General features: G+C 37.6%; 1 protein-coding gene across 4 annotated transcripts in view; it reads right to left on the bottom strand.

Moving 5' to 3' along the window:
- Positions 1-223: 223 nt before the first annotated feature.
- LOC138323229 (histone acetyltransferase KAT6B-like) overlaps positions 224-19,601 on the bottom strand; it is a 30,074-nt gene continuing 10,696 nt past the window's right edge. For 2 of the 4 annotated variants that reach the window (XM_069267655.1, XM_069267658.1), the window contains exons 10-19: positions 17,709-17,869; positions 15,154-15,226; positions 14,567-14,797; positions 13,682-13,922; positions 13,359-13,443; positions 10,102-10,261; positions 9,411-9,779; positions 6,679-6,799; positions 5,824-6,062; positions 224-5,497 (exon numbers count right to left, since the gene is read on the bottom strand). In XM_069267655.1, coding sequence (XP_069123756.1) covers positions 3,083-5,497; positions 5,824-6,062; positions 6,679-6,799; positions 9,411-9,779; positions 10,102-10,261; positions 13,359-13,443; positions 13,682-13,922; positions 14,567-14,797; positions 15,154-15,226; positions 17,709-17,869 — 4,095 coding nt within the window. In that variant the 3' untranslated portion in view covers positions 224-3,082. The remainder of the gene's footprint in view (positions 5,498-5,823; positions 6,063-6,678; positions 6,800-9,410; positions 9,780-10,101; positions 10,262-13,358; positions 13,444-13,681; positions 13,923-14,566; positions 14,798-15,153; positions 15,227-17,708; positions 17,870-19,601) is intronic. The other 2 variants (XM_069267656.1, XM_069267659.1) reach the window with 1 other exon arrangement.

The raw sequence follows: 19,601 nt of genomic DNA, 5'->3' as shown, positions 1-19,601 counted from the left end.
AAAATAAAAAATTAAAAAAAAAAAGAGAAAGATTTCAATATGGACATTGAATTCTTGGCTCCAGTAGCATTAAAACTTTATCAGTATACTAGTCATTTAACTAAACAGTCAAATATTGAAACAAACACTCTAGCTTTTCACAGTATGTAGCAATGAAATGGGTATAATTAATGGAAAAAGATACCAATAACTCTCTTTGTCAGCAAAAATGAAACAAAATACATTTCAGGTCTGAAAAAGATCATAATTTATTGTTAACTTTTTTTGGTTGTTTTAAAATGCACAATCCACAAATTGATGGCATCACATATATACATGTACATTCTAGACAAAAATATAACAAGTATTCTGATGCTTACCAGATTGGCATGTGACAGGATGCCAGACTAATAAGATGAATGAACACCAGTGTTATTATAGAGAACGAAAGACAACCAAACCCTCCCAGCTAGCTGTCACACAAATAACATTCTCACCATTGTCCTCACAAACCTTCTAGTGTAACCCATCATACACACATGTACACCACAGATACACTTCTTAACACTAAAACAAGCACTCCATCAAATATGGCAAGGTTCTTTTGTATCTAACTACCGGTAGCTTTATTTGCGGCTTGATAATGACATAATTTACTTAATAACCTATTTACACCTATCAATGGCATTAGATACACATTTATTGCACATGTTTACTGACTGAAATGGTCTGGTTTTGGAAAAGCTTATAGCCCAAAATTTCTGTTATCTTACTGTCTCCAGTTCTGCTGCCTTTCTAAAGACACTGTGGAATTTTAGTTAACACAATACATTTTCAAAGATAGAAAAAAAATCCTCTGGTAAAGAATGCTGGCAATTAAGCCCGATCAAGTTCCAGACTAAATTTGCATGTTTCTTATACTGATCAAAGTTCCTAAATATGTTATTTGATGATCAAAGTATTAGATGTAAATACTGCAAAACATTATTTGTAAAATTAACTTTCTTTCACAGTGACTAAATTTTGCGAAGTCTGTATCAAAACAAGATTGCGAAGATTGATATTAGCATACCTTTCAGAGAATATCAGGGAATTACTTATGTGCAAAGATAAATTTTTTGCAAATGTTAGTTGCATGGGAAAGATATTTGGTTTACAGTATAACAATGTTAACCTAAGGACAGTTAAATGAATTATAATTAGCAACCAAAAGGGATAACAAAATGGTTTTCTTGTAATTCAACAGTTTTCTCCTAGTGGGTGGAATACCTCAGAAATTCAATAGTTTTACATCTACTAAAATATGTTTCTTACTCAAGAGTATTATAATCCAGCTTTAAATTAAACTGTAAAATGAACTTGTCCTGACTGTTAGACAACAGCACCCAGCAAAAATTAAGTGCTTTAAAACATAATATCATTGCTAATACATACACTGAAATGCTTCCAAATGTTTCCAATAAGAAATTACCAATAACCTTCCTTTCGGTATTCTTCCTTATATAAATCATTTTTTCTGTATGACTTCCATATACCATTGAACATTTCAACTTATATATACCAAACTTACATATGGCAACACAAACTTAGACCTTTATCTGAAACTGCAAGTTTAAAATCAAATACTTGAACTAAATAGTTCTTGTAAAGCAAGAGGTAAACAAAAAAATCATCTTGAGATTCAACTAAAAAATTGAAATGGAATTCTGATACACATGACAAACGCCCTATTATCTATGAAAGGTTTTGAAAAGTAGCCACATAACACATCAATACAAATAACATAACATATAACTGAAATGGTGCTGAGCCAGTTCATATGTAGGAATTTGCTAGTTCTTACCTGGTCCCTCAAGAGATGTGGCAAGATTAAGTTGAGCCCAGTTATAACTGCATTTGATGCCCCAACATAATCATGTTATATTGCAAAACAACAACCAAAAGTACTGTAATACCATAAAATTATACATTTTAGGTAATGACTTGACTTGAGAAACTTTGATTCAAATTTTACAAATTTCTGTTATTTCTGTAAAGTTGATCACCTGCTCAAAATAACATTTTTTAATAAAGACAAAATATTGAAAATCTTATAAGAAGTACAATGATCAAGCAAATGAACAGAAATGACATTTTATGACATTGATATTTGCCTAAACATTTGAACTGGCCAGTGCTCAAACAGAATTCAACACAGCATAGACTGTAACATGTCCTGACTATCATACATTGTTAAATACACGCATTCTTCACTCCCACAAAACTGTATACAGGTCTGAGAGGATTACCTGAGGAAAAGGACAAACTATTGATCACAAAAACAAATACCAGTATGTGATGATGCACCATGTCATTCACAAATCCTACGCCACCTTCATGCTATCTGCAGTATCCTACTGGACACCTATCACAACTAAAGGCTTCTCCTTCTTACTAGGAAGGAAATGTCAAAACATTTTGTTTATTTGCTTGGAATTTATAAACTGCAGTTCTTCTGTGTGGTAAAGGAGACCTATACTATACTTGATTGTGGAAACCATTACCATGTCTAAAGAGCCTATGGTTTCCTGCAATTAACCGACCTTTAACATAGGATAAACAAGCAGGTAGCATGAATAATGTCCTATTGTCAGCTTACATCTATATCGATGAACCAAAATGGAGAAAATCCTCTCAAACCACATGAAAGAGCGATGATGATTCTGGACATATAGATACAATGTATATATATATATATATATATATATATATCATGTAACAAAGTTAATAATGACTTACAAACAAAAATGTACAAATAACTTTAAGAAAAGTATTTACAAAGGCAGTACTTATATTACTATACTATTTGCATGGAAAGAGCTGATCACATGAGATATGAAAAAAAATATCTAAAACGTTCTTTATTTCTAATGGTTCAATTTTTTTCAAGAGGTCATATTTTCAAAACATTTGTATGATGTTCTAAATGAGAAAAAATATCATAGAGATATCCAAAGTTTGTTAAATGGTACAAAAATGGTCCTGTGAATAAAGTAAAGAACCATTAAAAATAAAGAACTCTGTAGCACAAGATATGTTGTAGAAAAACCTAAGTTAGTGGGTGCTACCGGCGCATCATGCCGTTCATGTTTAGCGTGGGTGCAGCCATGTATCCATACGCTGGGTATGAATTGTTGGACTGAGGTGCTTGCATGTGCTGCTGAAATTGCTGGTGTGCCGCAGAGTTCATATTCATATTCATGTTCAACATTTGCATGGGCAGCTGCGGCGTCTGGCCAAGCTGGTTGATGAAGCCTGCATGATTAATGTATCCTGGATTAAGCATGGGTTGACGCATGCGATAACTATCCAGCATGTTATATCCAGTAATCATGTTGGAGCCCGGCCGAATTGTCACATTTGGAGTAAACGGAGGCATATTGGGATTCACTGTAACATTGGGACTTTTCCTAACTGAACTTGACGACGATCGTTGTCTTTGATACTGCTTATACTGAGGTACAAGCGATGAAGAATTCTGAGCCTGCAGGTTGGAGATTGGAGGTGTTGCCATGTTCCTTATCATAGATGGAGGAGGGGTCATGTTGACTGGAGGTGGGGGAGTGAGGTTAGGAGGCGGAGTCATGGTATTGTCAGGCATATTGATATCCACTAAACCATTGGTTAGCTGTTGCAGCTTGGCGATGCTACAGCTGGAATTGTTTTGATTTGGTCCAGGATTCTGACCTGGGAATTGACGGCCAACAGGGCCGGAACATGGCGTATTGTTGTGGGTAAGTCTATGAGTGTTGTTCTGTTGTAATAGCACTGATGCATACGAGGACACAGGTGGAGGTGGGCAGTAACTAGGCATGGTGTTCGACGGACCAGTCTGCATATAGTTACTACCAGCACTAGAACAGCTGACTGGGTGTGGAGAGTTGACCATGTCCATGTAGCGCCCACTGGCCATCATGTTGTTGATGTACATCTGTTGTGTCTGGGCACAGTCGTAGTAATTTCCGACTGGGTCACCACCCATGTTTGGATTAGTCATCTCCGTACTGCTGATGGAGGTGGGCGACTCCAGACCCAACTGGGCCACATCAATATCCACATTTGTGTAGTTGCTTGAGGCCATGTTAGCATTAGGAATGTTGTTGATGGGGTTGTTTGGTGATTGATAAATGCTCTGTACATTACCACAGTTTTGATTTGGATGAGTTTGTTGAGCTGGGGTTGGTACTGGGGGTTGAGCTGGTGTAGGAGGTTGGGCAGGGGGAGCTTGTGTAGGGGCAGGAGGAGGGGCAGATGGGGCTGATACAGCTGGAGGGGTCTCTACACAACCCATATTTATAGCGTCTCTCTGTGCCATTTGATCAGGAGTTGAAGACAAATTACTAGCTGGGCCAGACATATTGCTAGCAGGTCCAGTCACAGACATATTACTTGCTGGCCCCGTCACAGACATATTACTGGCTGGCCCCGTCACGGACATGTTACTGGCTGGTCCAGACATATTGCTAGCATGACCAGACATGTTACTAGCTGGACCACGGTCAAAGTTTGTACGTAATTCCTCAGTAAATGTTTCTTGAAAGTTTTGTGATGTATTTAGTGTCTCCCTTACAGGAGAATCACAGTACTGTCCTGGGTAGTTGTCATCACTTGGAATGTCATCATCAGAAGAATTCTCATCATCTAAAGCAGAGTCTACATCCTCAGTTTCCATCAAAGTTGGAGCTTTCTGAGGTGTGGTCTCCACAGGCTTTCTAGTATCAGCCAGCGGAAGGGTCTCTACCCGCGAGATGGGTGAAGTCTGCTCCTTAACGGGTGAGGAGGTACATTCTGGAGTGAGCCCCTCTACCACAGGGGGTGGAGTGGGTACTTGGGGAGTTAGAGGAGCAGGAACATCACTGTTTGTGTCTGACACACAGTCGGGTACAGTAGGCTGTGGGGCTGGACTAGGTTCATGGACTGGTAGCACATCAGGTGTCAGATGTTCACGCTCCTGTTCAGGACTGTCGGCCTTCATTTCCCCAGCATTGTTTGCCTCTGCTTCAGAGTCGTCTCCCCTGTCCTCACCCTCCTGAGTCTGTTCTGCTTCCTGGAGAGCATGGACAGCTTCCTCAATCTCGCGACTGTTTTCTTCACTGTCATCATCTGACTCCTCTGCAGAATCCACAGTTTTGTTCAGATTCTCTGACTTCTTCCCATTATCACAGTCATTATCATTAGTGACATCACCAAATAATTTTGTGGGTAGGTCCTCAGATTCTGACAGAATATGGCTAACAGCTTCCTCAGTGGAAGATAAGTTACAGGCCTCATTTGACAAATCCCGAGGCTCTTTTGAAGACTTCTGTGGGGAATCCTTAACTTCCTTTGTAGGAATATCATCCTCCACCACAGAATTCACAGTTGGTCCATCTAAACCATCGTCATCTGCCTTATCAGTTGCACCATCGACATCATTATCTGTGTCACATGTGTTGTCAGTACTGTCATCTTTGGTGTCCGCAAGTGACCGGTAATTGCACTGAAAATAGAAAACAAAGTGTTTTAAAAACTGGACGCGCACATTATTCCACTCAAATTCAGAATTACTTATAGCTGAAAACCTCTATTCATCTTCACGTTAATAGTAATTCCCATACTTAACACCCTCATAAGACTCATTCGTAAACACCATTAGGCTTAATTACTAGTAAATCTGGATATATTAAAAGATTACCAGTTAACCTAAATACTAAAGCTATGTTGTTTTTACACCTAAATCTTTCTGTTCCTCTACTAACTGAGTAACTTAACAAAGAGCTGAAACAAAAGACAGTGTTTTTCTACGAAAAGGCTAATAATGTGTACCTTTGGAGGTCTGCCCCTTGCTTTCTTTACTTTCTTAACTGGAGAGCCCCGTGGGACTCCTTTTGGCCACCCTTGGCGAGAGTGACGCTGTTTTGGGGTTGGAACTTTTTCTTCTTCCTCATCCTCTTCTGGAACAGACTCGAGATGATTATCTGATTGACCATTCATCTTTTCTCTTGGCAGGTGGCTTTTGTAGGAGAATTCCATAGCACTATCAGACAAGCTCACTGCATCTATACCTACAGAACAGTACAAAGGCAAGATTTGATGAAAATTGAATTTGAAATAAAGATGAGGAATATGAACCAACAGAGATCCCAGAGTGATCTCTGTGCCCATCATATTTCAGTCGAAGAAATGGAAGATGACTTTTCCACTTTTCTCTTTTTACCCTCTTCCTTTTAAATACATGCCTCAAGGGCAGAAAGTTTGCATCGCAGTAAAACACTTAATTTGTCAATATCAATATGGCCATAATCAGCGAAGCAGAGGTTGAATTCCCTCAAAAATAGATGTGCTAAAAACGAACAAAACAGATCCTACAAAGAAAATTTGAGAAAGACCTCTTGGGGACTTTCTGATAAATAGAGAAAACCAATAAGTTTCAAAAAATGCAATATGCATCACTAAGCACCATGGAAAATTTGATCACTATAGCACTTGTTGACAAATAGCGATTACAAATTTGTCAAAATCAAAATCAGATTAGACCCAAAATGCAATAAACACACAACTAGGGGACAAGGGAAACATGTACATATTTTCAGAAATAGCAATAAGAATTATTAACGGACATGTATTTCAATCTAAAACACCTGTCATTTGTAAGCATACTACATATCATCTAAAACTTACCATCTGTCTGTCTTTCACCACGACTGCTTTCTCTGCTCTCTCTCCGACATTTCTTACTGCTACTTGTGTTGCTGCTATCGGTGTCAAGTAGTTTACGCTTCTTACTCGGTGGTCTGCCAGGCTAAAAATAAATCAACAACACCACTATTGGTAAGCCTCTCAAGTAGTGTATAGCAGTATAGAAATATGTTTAAGAAATTTTTAGATGCCCTATCTTACAAATGAAATATAACCTAATCTCACTTCTGATCATGGATATTGCTTCTAAATGTTTCATGCTTTTTATTTCCTGTAACTATAATAACAGGGTTCATGGAATGAATAGTATGCATGAGTATCTTTAAAATAACATGGAGTGCGAGAATGGGGGAGGTTGTTTTTGTGAAATAGTCCATATCATTAGCAGATCAACAATGCAATGGATAATTGAAGTTGGAACAAAACATGACACTTACCAACCTGTAAGGGCAAGAACATCAGTATGCACTACATTTATTCTGCTATTGGTGACAGAAGTCCAATTACTTGTGCTGACCCTTACCCCTAGTGCTGACCCTAACCCCTAGTGCTGACCCTAACCCCTAGTGCTGATCCTAACCCCTAGTGCTGACCCTAACCCCTAGTGCTGACCCTCCCCTAGTGCTGACCCTAACCCCTAGTGCTGACCCTAACCCCTAGTGCTGATCCTAACCCCTAGTGCTGATCCTAACCCCTAGTGCTGATCCTAACCCCTAGTGCTGACCCTAACCCCTAGTGCTGACCCTAACCCCTAGTGCTGACCCTAACCCCTAGTGCTGACCAAACCCCTAGTGCTGACCCTAACCCCTAGTGCTGATCCTAACCCCTAGTGCTGATCCTAACCCCTAGTGCTAATCCTAACCCCTAGTGTTGAATCCTAACCCCTAGTGCTGACCCTTACCCCTAGTAACGATCCTAGTGCTGATCCTAACCCTAGTGCTAATCCTAACCCCTAGTGCTGATCCTAACCCCTAGTGCTGACCCTTACCCCTAGTGCTGATCCTAACCCCTAGTGCTGATCCTAACCCCTAGTGCTGACCCTAACCCCTAGTGCTGACCCTTACCCCTAGTACTGACCTAACCCCTTGTGCTGATCCTAACCCCTAGTGCTATCCTAACCCCTAGTGCTGATCCTAACCCCTAGTGCTGATCCTAACCCCTAGTGCTGACCTAACCCCTAGTGCTGACCCTAACCCTAGTGCTACCTAACCCCTAGTGCTGACATGCCTAACCCCTAGTGCTGAACCTAACCCCTAGTGCTGATCCTAACCCCTAGTGCTGATCCTAACCCCTAGTGCTGACCCTAACCCCTAGTGCTGACCCTAACCCCTAGTGCTGACCCTAACCCCTAGTGCTGACCCTAACCCCTAGTGCTGATCCTAACCCCTAGTGCTGATCCTAACCCCTAGTGCTGATCCTAACCCTAGCACTACCCTATGCTATCCTAACCCCTAGTGCTGACCCTAACCCTATGCTGATCCTAACCCCTAGTGCTGATCCTAACCCCTAGTGCTAACCCTAGTGCTAACCCCCTAGTGCTGACCCTAACCCCTAGTGCTGACCCTAACCCCTAGTGCTGATCCTAACCCCTAGTGCTAATCCTAACCCTAGTGCTAGTCCCTAACCCCTAGTGCTGATCCTAACCCCTAGTGCTGAATCCTAACCCCTAGTGCTGATCCTAACCCCTAGTGCTGACCCTTAACCCCTAGTGCTGACCCTACCCTATGCTGACCTACCCCTAGTGCTGATCCTAACCCCTAGTGCTGATCCTAACCCTAGTGCTACCTAACCCTGTGCTGATCCTAACCCCTAGTGCTGATCCTAACCCTAGTGTGACCTAACCCCTAGGCTAACCTAACCCTAGTGCTGACCCTAACCCCTAGTGCTGACTCCCTAACCCCCTTACCTCTCTTGGGGCGTGACTTATCCTAACCCCTATGGTATCTGTGTCTTTCTTTTAAGTTTATTGTCTTTTTTATCTTGATCCTAACCCCTAGTGCTGACCCTAACCCCAAGTGCTGATCCTAACCCCTAGTGCTGATCCTAACCCCTAGTGCTAATCCTAACCGCTAGACACTTACCCCTAGTGCTGATCCTAACCCCTAGTGCTGACCCTAACCCCTAGTGCTGACCCTAACCCCTAGTGCTGATGCTAACCCCTAGTGCTGGCCCTTACCCCTAGTGCTGATCCTAACCCCTAGTGCTAATCCTAACCCCTAGTGCTGGCCCTTACCCCTAGTGCTGATCCTAACCCCTAGTGCTAATCCTAACCGCTAGACACTTACCCCTAGTGCTGATCCTAACCCCTAGTGCTGATCCTAACCCCTAGTGCTAATCCTAACCCCTAGTGCTGACCCTAACCCCTAGTGCTGATCCTAACCCCTAGTGCTGACCTAACCCCTGTAACCCCCTAGTGCTGACTAACCTCCCTAACCCCTAGTGACCTACCCTATCCCCTAGTGCTGATCCTAACCCCTAGTGCTGATCCTAACCCCTAGTGCTGATCCTAACCCCTAGTGCTGACCTTACCCCTAGTGCTGATCCTAACCCCTAGTGCTAATCCTAACCCCTTGTGCTGACCCTAACCCCTAGTGCTGATCCTAACCCCTAGTGCTGATCCTAACCCCTAGAGCTAATCCTAATCCCTAGTGCTGACCCTAACCCCTAGTGCTGACCCTAACCCCTAGTGCTAATCCTAACCGCTAGACACTTACCCTTCTCTTGGGGGCGGGACTATCATCACTTGGGCTGTCGTCTTTTCTTTTAAGTTTATTGTCTTTTTTATCTGCATATTGCTCAATTAAATGCTCTACGCTTTCATCCTGAGAGGTTTCATCTTCCTTTTTCGGAGAAGGCTGGGGTGTTGATTCACGACTTGAGAAAGGAGTTCCATCCTGTGGAATTTTCACCGGATTATCAATACTTTTCCTAGGAGAGAGCTCCATTCTACGGGGACTAATTTCTAATTTGTACGGAGAGTCTCTCTTTTTTGGTGACGATGATTCACATTTTCTGGGACTAACAGACTGCATCCATTCTCTATCTTCAGCTATAGTGTTGACCATTTTGGACATTTCTCTCAACTGGAATATAATTCAAGCCTCATATAAGTTTGTGTATGTTGATATCAAATCCATTTTCAATCCACCTAAATAACACTTTCATTTTGAATCTCTAATAACTGTAAATGATGTTGCAAGATTTTCATGGAACATTAAATTTACAGATATGTAGCTAATTAATACTGATAATTATATAAAACACCAATGGAGAAATATTTGGTGATTTTTCATTAGACTAGATTTCTGACATAAAGTCAATGGCTTGTTGACATAATACATGAAAATTTGTTACCCACACATTTGAAATATTAATGACAAACAGTGAGGTCTGTATACAGCTTACCTCGGTCTCTGCTCGACGCTCCTCCTCGTTAATACAATGACTAGATATGAGGGGTGTCCAACGCAGACTGTCCGGGTCAAGTTCTATTCGCTGGTGACGTTTTGCTTCCAGCCTTTCCATATGTTCTTTTACCAACTGTTTGTTGACCGCTATCACAATTCTGCAACGCAGACAACAGCTTCATTGTAAAAACGAGAGATGGTATGAAAAATAAAGCATCTAGGTTGTATAAAATTTTCATTGTGACCAAGTTCCATAAATGTAGTAATTTAATGCACAAACTGGGAATTATTAATATAAGAGGCCCAAGAGGCCTTGACGGTCACCTGAGTGCTGCTACAGAAAGAGCATTGCAAAGTTGGTTCAAATCTAAAAAAATTATTTACGAATTAAAATAAACAATAAAGTTGAACTTTAGCATTAGAATTTTTATTTTTTATTTTTCATTTTGATGGTTAGTGTATTATGTTACCAGACCTTATGCTTAAAATTCCAATTTGCTTTGCTAACGTTTAACAACAAAACCAAACTAGCAATTTGCTTTGCTAACGTTTAACAACAAAACCAAACTAGCAATTTGCTTTGCTAACGTTTAACAACAAAACCAAACTAGAAGTCAGTGTCAGTGATTTTATAAATTTCACTTTTTAATCTATGGAGATTATTTGGTTCCATCAAATCTTTGAATTCAGAAGAAGATTTTTGAAGTTTTAGCCTATTTGAACCTTTTTGGCCCCGCCCCAAAGGCCCCTGGGGGTCGGCCAGGACCAATATGGATATGACGATAAAATGCTATCTCAGACTAATAATTCTAACCCAGTTTAACTAATTTCCTATGAAAAATAAGCAAATAACATTCATAAATGTGTATTTCCTATATCAACTATAGTAAATTTGACCCCCTCCCCAGGGGAAAATCTGAGATCCCAGGGCCATGAAATTCACAATTTTTGTAAAGGGCCTTAAGACCTTCCAATCTATGAAGAGTATTTTGTTCCATCAAATCTGTGAATACAGAAGAAGATTTTTGAAGTTTTAGCCTATTTGACCCTTTTTGGCCCCACCCCTAAGCCCCTGGGGGTCGCCCCAATCTCGGGGCTATCTCAGACTAATAATTCTAACCATTTGACCCTATGAAAAATGAGCAAATAACATCATAAATGTGTTTTTCCTATATAAACTATATAAACTTGACCCCCTCCCAGGGGGAAACACGAGACCCAAGGTCATATATTCACAATTTTTGTAAAGGACTTTAAGACCTTTCCATCTATGAAGACCCCTAAGGCCCCTGGGGGTCGGCCAGGACCAATCTCGAAATGACGATAAAATGCTATCTCAGACTAATAATTCTAAACCAGTTTGACTAATTTCCTATGAAAAATGAGCAAATAACATTCATAAATGTGTTTTTCCTATATAAACTATAGTAAACTTGACCCCCTCCCCAGGGGGAAACACGAGACCCCAGGGTCATATAATTCACAATTTTTGTAAAGGACTTTAAGACCTTTCCATCTATGAAGAGTATTTGATTCTACCAGTTCCAGAATTTCAGAAGAAGATTTTTGAAGTTTAAGCTTATTTGACCCCTTTTGGCCCCATCCCTAAGGCCCCTGGGAATCAGTCATAGAAAATTTGTTAATTGGACTCAATGGCCATTTCATAGGGGTAATTCTAACAACATTTGACTCATTTCCTTTTAAAAATGACCAAATAATGCTCAAAAATGTGTTTTCACTATATTAACTATAGTAAACTTAACCCCCTCCCCAAGGGGAAACCTGAGACCCCAGGGTCATATAATTCACAATTTTTGTAAAGGACCTTTAGACCTTTCTATCTATGAAGAGTATTTGATTCCATCACATCTGTGAGTGGAGAAGACAATTTTTGAAGTTATAGTCAATTTTACCCCTTTTGGCCCCTCCCACAGCCCCAAGGGGGGTGGGGACCATATAATTCACAATTTTGATTGGCCTTATGCCTCAGAAGGTTTGTGCAAAATTTCATTGAAATTGCTTCAGCGGTTTTTGAGAAGAAGTCGAAAATATAAATTGTTTACGAACACATGACGGACGACGGACAAAAGGCGATTAGAATAGGTCACTCGAGACTTTATCTCAGGTGACCTAAAAACAAAACAAATATTCTTCAAATTGCATCAACATTCATTTGACTAGTATTTCTTTATTTTAGATATTTTAACAAATCTTCATATTTCTAGTAAAATTGCATATGAAACTCCTTATAGATCTAGGATGCTTATTACGTGCAGGCCGTGTGCAAAAAGTCAAAACAGTTTAACACACATTGGATTTATAAAATGAGTCCTACACTGTCCTATATTTAGGATTTTCAATAAGTGGTTTGTAATATTATTACAGCAAAACTGACAAGCTACAAGGTTAGTGGCATTTTTAACCATACTGTTATATATAATTAGCCATCAGCTTGGATCTGGTGCTTTACAGGTAGTGAGTTTACTCACAGTGTGATTATTGGAAGCCAACGTAACTGCTATCCTTTTGCTCTTTAAAGTTTGTTAATGATCTCAAACACACTTATAACTTATTGTGGCAATTCAAAGTAACTAGATTATAATATTTTCAAAAAAATTCTGATAACTATTCATGTGTAATATTTCCAGACATTGACATGTGTACGGAGTACGGCTGACTGCCAATGTGACATGTTCTGCAAGATATACTATATTAAAGTGTTTCAGTTACGGTGGCCAATAAAAGAAAACAAACACAGTGCAATTATATTATGTTATTTCTTCTAAATACAACACTTCTTTCTGCAAGTTGTCAACCATTTATTGTGAATGTTTTGCAATGGAACTAACACCTTTATAACATAGAATTTGTGGTTCCCCAGACATCGTTTTCCCCAAAAAGTTTGAATGCGAAAAATACACCAATAGTAGATTTTTTTCAGCATTTTCAGCCCTAAAAAAAAAATACATGTGCAAAGTACACTGGTGTGTAAGTTATACAAGTTTTTACGGTATTTGTAACAATAACGATTGTGTTTGGTACAGCTAATGTAGCCAGAGCGCCCACGATTTACCTTTGGATTGGCGACAGTACCCGAGTCTATAAATAACTAGCTACACTCATTCAATACATCGATACAAGTCAGCGGCAGAGCGGTAGGGGTTTATATACATGCGTTGCTCTCAATTGGGGTAGCACGGCTGTAAATGATAATAATGTTATAAATCACACTAATCAATATCTGACTTTACTTACTTGCTGTCTTTGTGAGCCACCATGTTAAGCTGATGTAATGTCTGACCAACATCGTGTGGACACACACCGGTTGTACGACTAATGGCTGAAAGGTAAACATCATAGTTAACAAATTGTTACCTACATATTCCAGAAATGTTATCTTATTAACAATGTTCATGAACTCTGACTGGAGATGCATACAGATATCAGGACTGATGACTTTTTTCACCCAATTTAAGAACAAAATCTGCCTTCTATATCATGTCATATAATGACCTTCGACTCTAAAACAAGTTCATGGTATGAAACATTTGACACATCCCGTGGCCTGAAATACTTACATTTAATAGAGACTTTTGCGTCCTCATTCTTGTGAAGGTATTCAAGGATAATGCTTTTCCAATAGGCCTGGTAACTGACTTTGCCAAGATCAGAGAGAGGTTTTTCTGGTGACCCTGGCTGTCCCTCAATCCGCGATAACAAATAACTGAAGTCTATGAGGAAACGGCCATAGCCTTTACGCTGATACTGGGGCATCGTCATTATACACGACACATTGTATTTCTGTTGACAGTGCTTCTCCTAAAATACACACATTGTTATCATTACAAATCACATACCACCAGCTTAAATTAATAGTTAACAAGTCCTAAATTTATATTTTCTATTTACAGATGCACAAATTTAAGGCTTTAGTTTTTGTGACAATTCATACACTATCAACTCTCGTGGTTAGTTAATACTGAATGGCTTCTGTATGAATATTGTTACATGCAATAACTGTAAACTAACATATTTTAGTTTATAATTAGCACTTATTTGTGCTTGGTATTAAAATCATTTTTTGTATAGGTCATTAAGTTGTGAAAGTCCATATTCATAATATGGCTCACTTGTTTTTCATAAAGATTTTATTGTACTAAAGTAACTATTCTTGGAAACTTTTGGCCACTAGAATCGACGCACACATCCTTCTGATCCACAAGAATTTGATTACAGTAAAAATTATACATCTCTTAACCAACAGCAGATTTTTTGGCAAGAAATTTAAATAACTTTACCTTACTTTCCTTTCAAGCAGAGCGATAGGAACAAAATACAGATTTGAATGCAAAGCTGTATTAAAACTATTGTTTAAAAATAATTTCAAATTATTTGGAAATTGGTCAAAATCTTGCTTACATCTGGTAATAATGCATGAGTCAGCCACTGAAACAGGTGCTTACCTTGGAGAAGTAGCCAATGACATGGCAGCCAAGTTCATCATTTGTGGTAACAACATAGAACAGAAAAGGCTCCACATCATAGTACAAGGTTTTATGGTCAAGGAAAAGCTTAGCGAGAAGGCACAGATTTTGACAGTAGATCTTGCTGGCATTACCATCCACCTCAAACACAGATATTCCATCTTTACGGTAGATCTCATTAGCTGGGGGATGGTGCAAGTCACATTTATTCTGTAAAGCAAAGCATAAAATCTCTTAATATAATATCAAAATTTATTTGTTTCACTTTCAGTGACTATTCATCACAAATCTAGTGTAACAACATAAGTAATTTGTGACTTTTAATATATGTATAAATATGTACAAAGACAGACTACGTTTATAAATATGAATTATAAATCTAATAAACTTTTAGTTTTTGATAAAAAAAAATAGATTTCACTTGGAAATAATTCAACTAACATTAAAAAAAATACAAAATCAAGCTACTTCAGACAGCATTAAGCCTTATGGTATTTGAAATATTGATATACTGAGTACCATCAACAATTATAACAGAGATGATAAGATTCTGCTGAATAGTTTACCATATGACGTTGAAGAATGTTTCTGCTCTTCATGTACTTCAGGCAGTACTCACAGATATACAGTCTTGGCAGTCTGAAATAACACAATACATCTAGTGTGATAACATTACATCACCTGCAGCACACATGACCCATACAAGTGTTGACGATTGGTAAAGATCAATTGAGACAACAGACTTGATTATTTTCAGTACTCTATGTTTCTAACCAAAATCATTTACTTCTGTCAGAAAATTAACCTTTAAAGTGTATTACAGAGATATCTTAAGCATTGATGTGTTACATGAATTATCTGTACCTACTAATTTCATTTTTGAAGTTAGTCCTTTTTAAGTATTTAAGAATTTCATGAGTAGAAATATCTGTGGCTGGCCTATGAAACAGTGTTTCCAATTATGTATGAATAAAACATATTTCGTGATTCTTATTCCCAAAGCTCCCACAAAAACAATGAAACTATCTACACAACCAATACATGTATTTTATTACACAATATGACCACATTTTGTGAAGAACGTTTAAGAATGGAGAAAACTAGCAAAACCATCATACCGTTGTTGTGATGCTTTACTCATGCTTTGTAAGATTATAATCATCTAATTACTGGTAAAGGTAGCATTTTTAACACTTTTCAAACTTTGGAGTCCTTCCTGCTTTGATAATATAGAATCATTTTTGATACTATATTAAAATAACATAATTAACTGCATTTAGTTTCAGTCAATGTTCAAGCTGGTCTGCTATTATAAGCAGAATTGTGCACAATTAAAAAGAATTTTGTCAATGCTAGTATTCTGTATTTGCATATTACAGAGTTATCTGCCCCTGCAGGTAGGTATTGATTGTGATGTCCTGTGTTTGCGAGCTTAACATCAATACCCACCCGCAAGGGAGGTTACTCTGTAATATGCAAAGACGTAATTCGACCCGTTATATCTAATAACATCAAACATCTGTACAAATTAATCTGAAACAAACTGCAAACAAAAAGAGTCATTGATTTCTTCCTCAAGATATCTGCCAATCGGTGGTGCCATCCAAATATACTCTGAAACCTTTCTAAACTTCAAATGGCAGTCAACTTGAATTTAATGTTTATTATTAGTTTAACATCCAACAGCCAAGGTCATGTAAGGACGTGCCAGGTTTGTTGGTGGAGGAAAGCCGGAGTACATGGGGAAAAACCATCGACCAGCGATCAGTCCCTGGCAACTGCCCCACATGGGATTCCAACCCGCATCCCAGAGGTGGAGGGCTTGTGGTAATATGTCGGGACATCTAAACTCGGCCACTGCGGCCCCTAAATTTAATGTAGTTAGAGCATATGTTAAGGCTACCAATTTCTACTGAATTTAGACTATAAACCTTAGACTACCAATTTCTACTGAATTTAGACTATAAACCTTAGACTACCAATTTCTACTGAATTTAGACTATAAACCTTAGACTACCAATTTCTACTGAATTTAGACTATAAACCTTAGACTACCAATTTCTACTGAATTTAGACTATAAACCTTAGACTACCAATTTCTACTGAATTTAGACTATAAACCTTAGACTACCAATTTCTACTGAATTTAGACTATAAACCTTAGACTACCAATTTCTACTGAATTTAGACTATAAACCTTAGACTACCAATTTCTACTGAATTTAGACTATAAACCTTAGACTACCAATTTCTACTGAATTTAGACTATAAACCTTAGACTACCAATTTCTACTGAATTTAAACTATAAACCTTAGACTACCAATTTCTACTGAATTTAGACTATAAACCTTAGACTACCAATTTCTACTGAATTTAAACTATAAACCTTAGACTACCAATTTCTACTGAATTTAACTATAAACCTTAGACTACCAATTTCTACTGAATTTAGACTATAAACCTTAGACTACCAATTTCTACTGAATTTAAACTATAAACCTTAGACAACCAATTTCTACACTGAATTTAGACTACTTAGAATTTTCTACTGAATTTAGACTTTAATTCTTAGACTACCAATTTCTACTGAATTTAAACTATAAACCTTACATATATTAAATCATATAGACATTCCCTATGGACAAAATTTTGAAACTTGATCAGCTTTGAAATGATGCGATGAAGTTTTGCAATGTATTTAAATACAGTGCTCAAATCAGTAACAGCATGCAGTGAGAAAACAGTGAAGACAAATGCAATGCAAAAAACATAATCCCATAACAAATGCAACTTGTTGGGAAAAAGTAAATGGTGTTTGTACCTAATTAATTCAAACACAGGACCCTATTTAATTTGTATTTCAATGGTCCTGATCAAACTTTCTAATAATAGACATTTAAATACACTTGAATAGTTACATAACTGAAGTGTTATCATAGTATCATCAGAATTAACAAGGTCTGACCATATCTTGGATCTCAAAATTCACATGTGCATTTTGGATAGCCATCAAATTATGATTTACCTCTAACACACCCTATCCATCTAGTGACCATTGTTTCTTTTCCTTAGTGAACAACCACAAAGCACAGTGTTAAACAGAGTCGAGTGCAAACTTACCTAGCATACTCCTGGGGATAGGGTGATGAATACCACGTCTGTATTTCATACTTCCCAAATTCAATGCAGGGTGGGAAGCGTCCCTGAACCGGTGTAGGGGCTGGAGCTTCCGAGATCTCACTGCTGCAGTTGCTGGCTGCATCCTGCAAATCAATATCATACTGTAACCCAAAAAAATTGGGATTAATGGGATGTTCAAATTGGCAAAAATGGCACGAAATTGTAATGTGATGTGACGACAGCAGCAGAAAAGTATCAAATCATAAAGTGCAAAGAAGTAATGAATCAAATAGTGAACTTAATGCATTGCAGTAAATAAAATGGACAAGAACCACGCTAATAACATAGCAATCCAATGACATTACACATGGCTAGTTATGATCACACATGCATGTTCTATGGAGAAATGGTTATCAAACAGTAGTCTTGGTGCCCAATGTCACAATAATTCTCACTAATGGAGTTAACATAATCTTAATCCTTTTTCCAAAATATCATCAAAAATCAGCGAATAAATTTCAGGTATGTAATATGATAGCACTGATGAAATATGCTACTTTTTTTCCCCATTTTTTTTCTTCTTCTTTTTACCAGTAGTCCAAAAATGTAAAAAGCAAATTGAGCAACAAAAGAAATTATTGAAAAATGCAACAGCTAAATGATCTCAATACTATTTCACTGTACATTAATATACTAATTTTAGGTATATTTCGTTTTAAAATAACTCCATTGTTTAGACTTTTTGGAAGGACAAAGATTAATGAGATTTGGAGACCACTATCTGATACTATCTTCAATAATACTGACAGTGAACTCTGGAGTAATGAGGTTAAATGTAATGATAGATTAACAGAAAAGCATTATCATAACAAAGCTAACCTTTCTTTATATATTTACTTTTTTTGCCACAAACATTTCTAGCTTCTTGCATTTTTTAAGAAATCAATTCAAAAATTATGATAATGCTTTCAGTATATGACTAATGGCATAGACATGCAAAGTGTGAGGACAAAATGCTTAATCCATATTTAACTACTTTCAACATATCCATAAACTTTAATCACAGAACATTCAGATGATGAATAGAAATATAAAACCTTGCAACAATCAGCAATATGAATTCCAGTATTTCGTTTCAAAAAATCTCAAAAATATTGAGGGGATTCAGTATTAAATGTGCCTTAAGCTTTCATTAGAACTAACGAATAAATAGGCAATGTGATTTATCCAAACAGTATATACTGTGTAATGCATATATGTGTATATATTCCCATTCTCATGATCCAACACCTTTGTTATATAAAAGCACAGGCAGGTTATCTCCCTTAAAATGTCAGCCAAGTCAAAACAGCAGCCAGTTTATCACTTTGTTCAGTTTTAATCTATATCTTTTCAACGCAAAAACCAAAACATTCCAGCTAAATGGAAGGAAACAGCAGATTTAGCTATGTAAAGCACTTGTCAAGCATTAGAAATATTAAAGTGAAACCACAAAAGTATTTATGATATCTGTGAAATAAAATTTACAAACTTCAATTTCAATATGTGTATTTCAAATGGTTTCTTTCTTATCATATCTATATACATGATCCATCATATACTACAAATTTTAACCAGACATCAACTTTTACCAACATCTTGTGAGGGTTACTGTGGACCATTTTGTCAGTTAGTTTTAATAATGTAAAATAAATTTTAGTAAAGGCTTAAATCTTGTATAGATGTATAGATAATATGAATGGGCGATAAACAGTCAAAAGCATCTATGTTGAAACTGAACTTGTTTAAAAGAAAAATTTAATGAGGTGACATCAACTATAACAAAAAATATGTAAAAATAAACAAAATAAGAAGAATATGCTGCTATCAACTACACAAAAATTGAAAAGCTAC

Source organism: Argopecten irradians, chromosome 5, assembly GCF_041381155.1.
Source record: "Argopecten irradians isolate NY chromosome 5, Ai_NY, whole genome shotgun sequence".
In the NCBI taxonomy this organism is placed as follows: domain Eukaryota; kingdom Metazoa; phylum Mollusca; class Bivalvia; order Pectinida; family Pectinidae; genus Argopecten; species Argopecten irradians.
The sequence above is the reverse complement of the archived record's forward strand: the minus strand, read 5'-3'. Positions and strand labels throughout refer to the sequence as shown.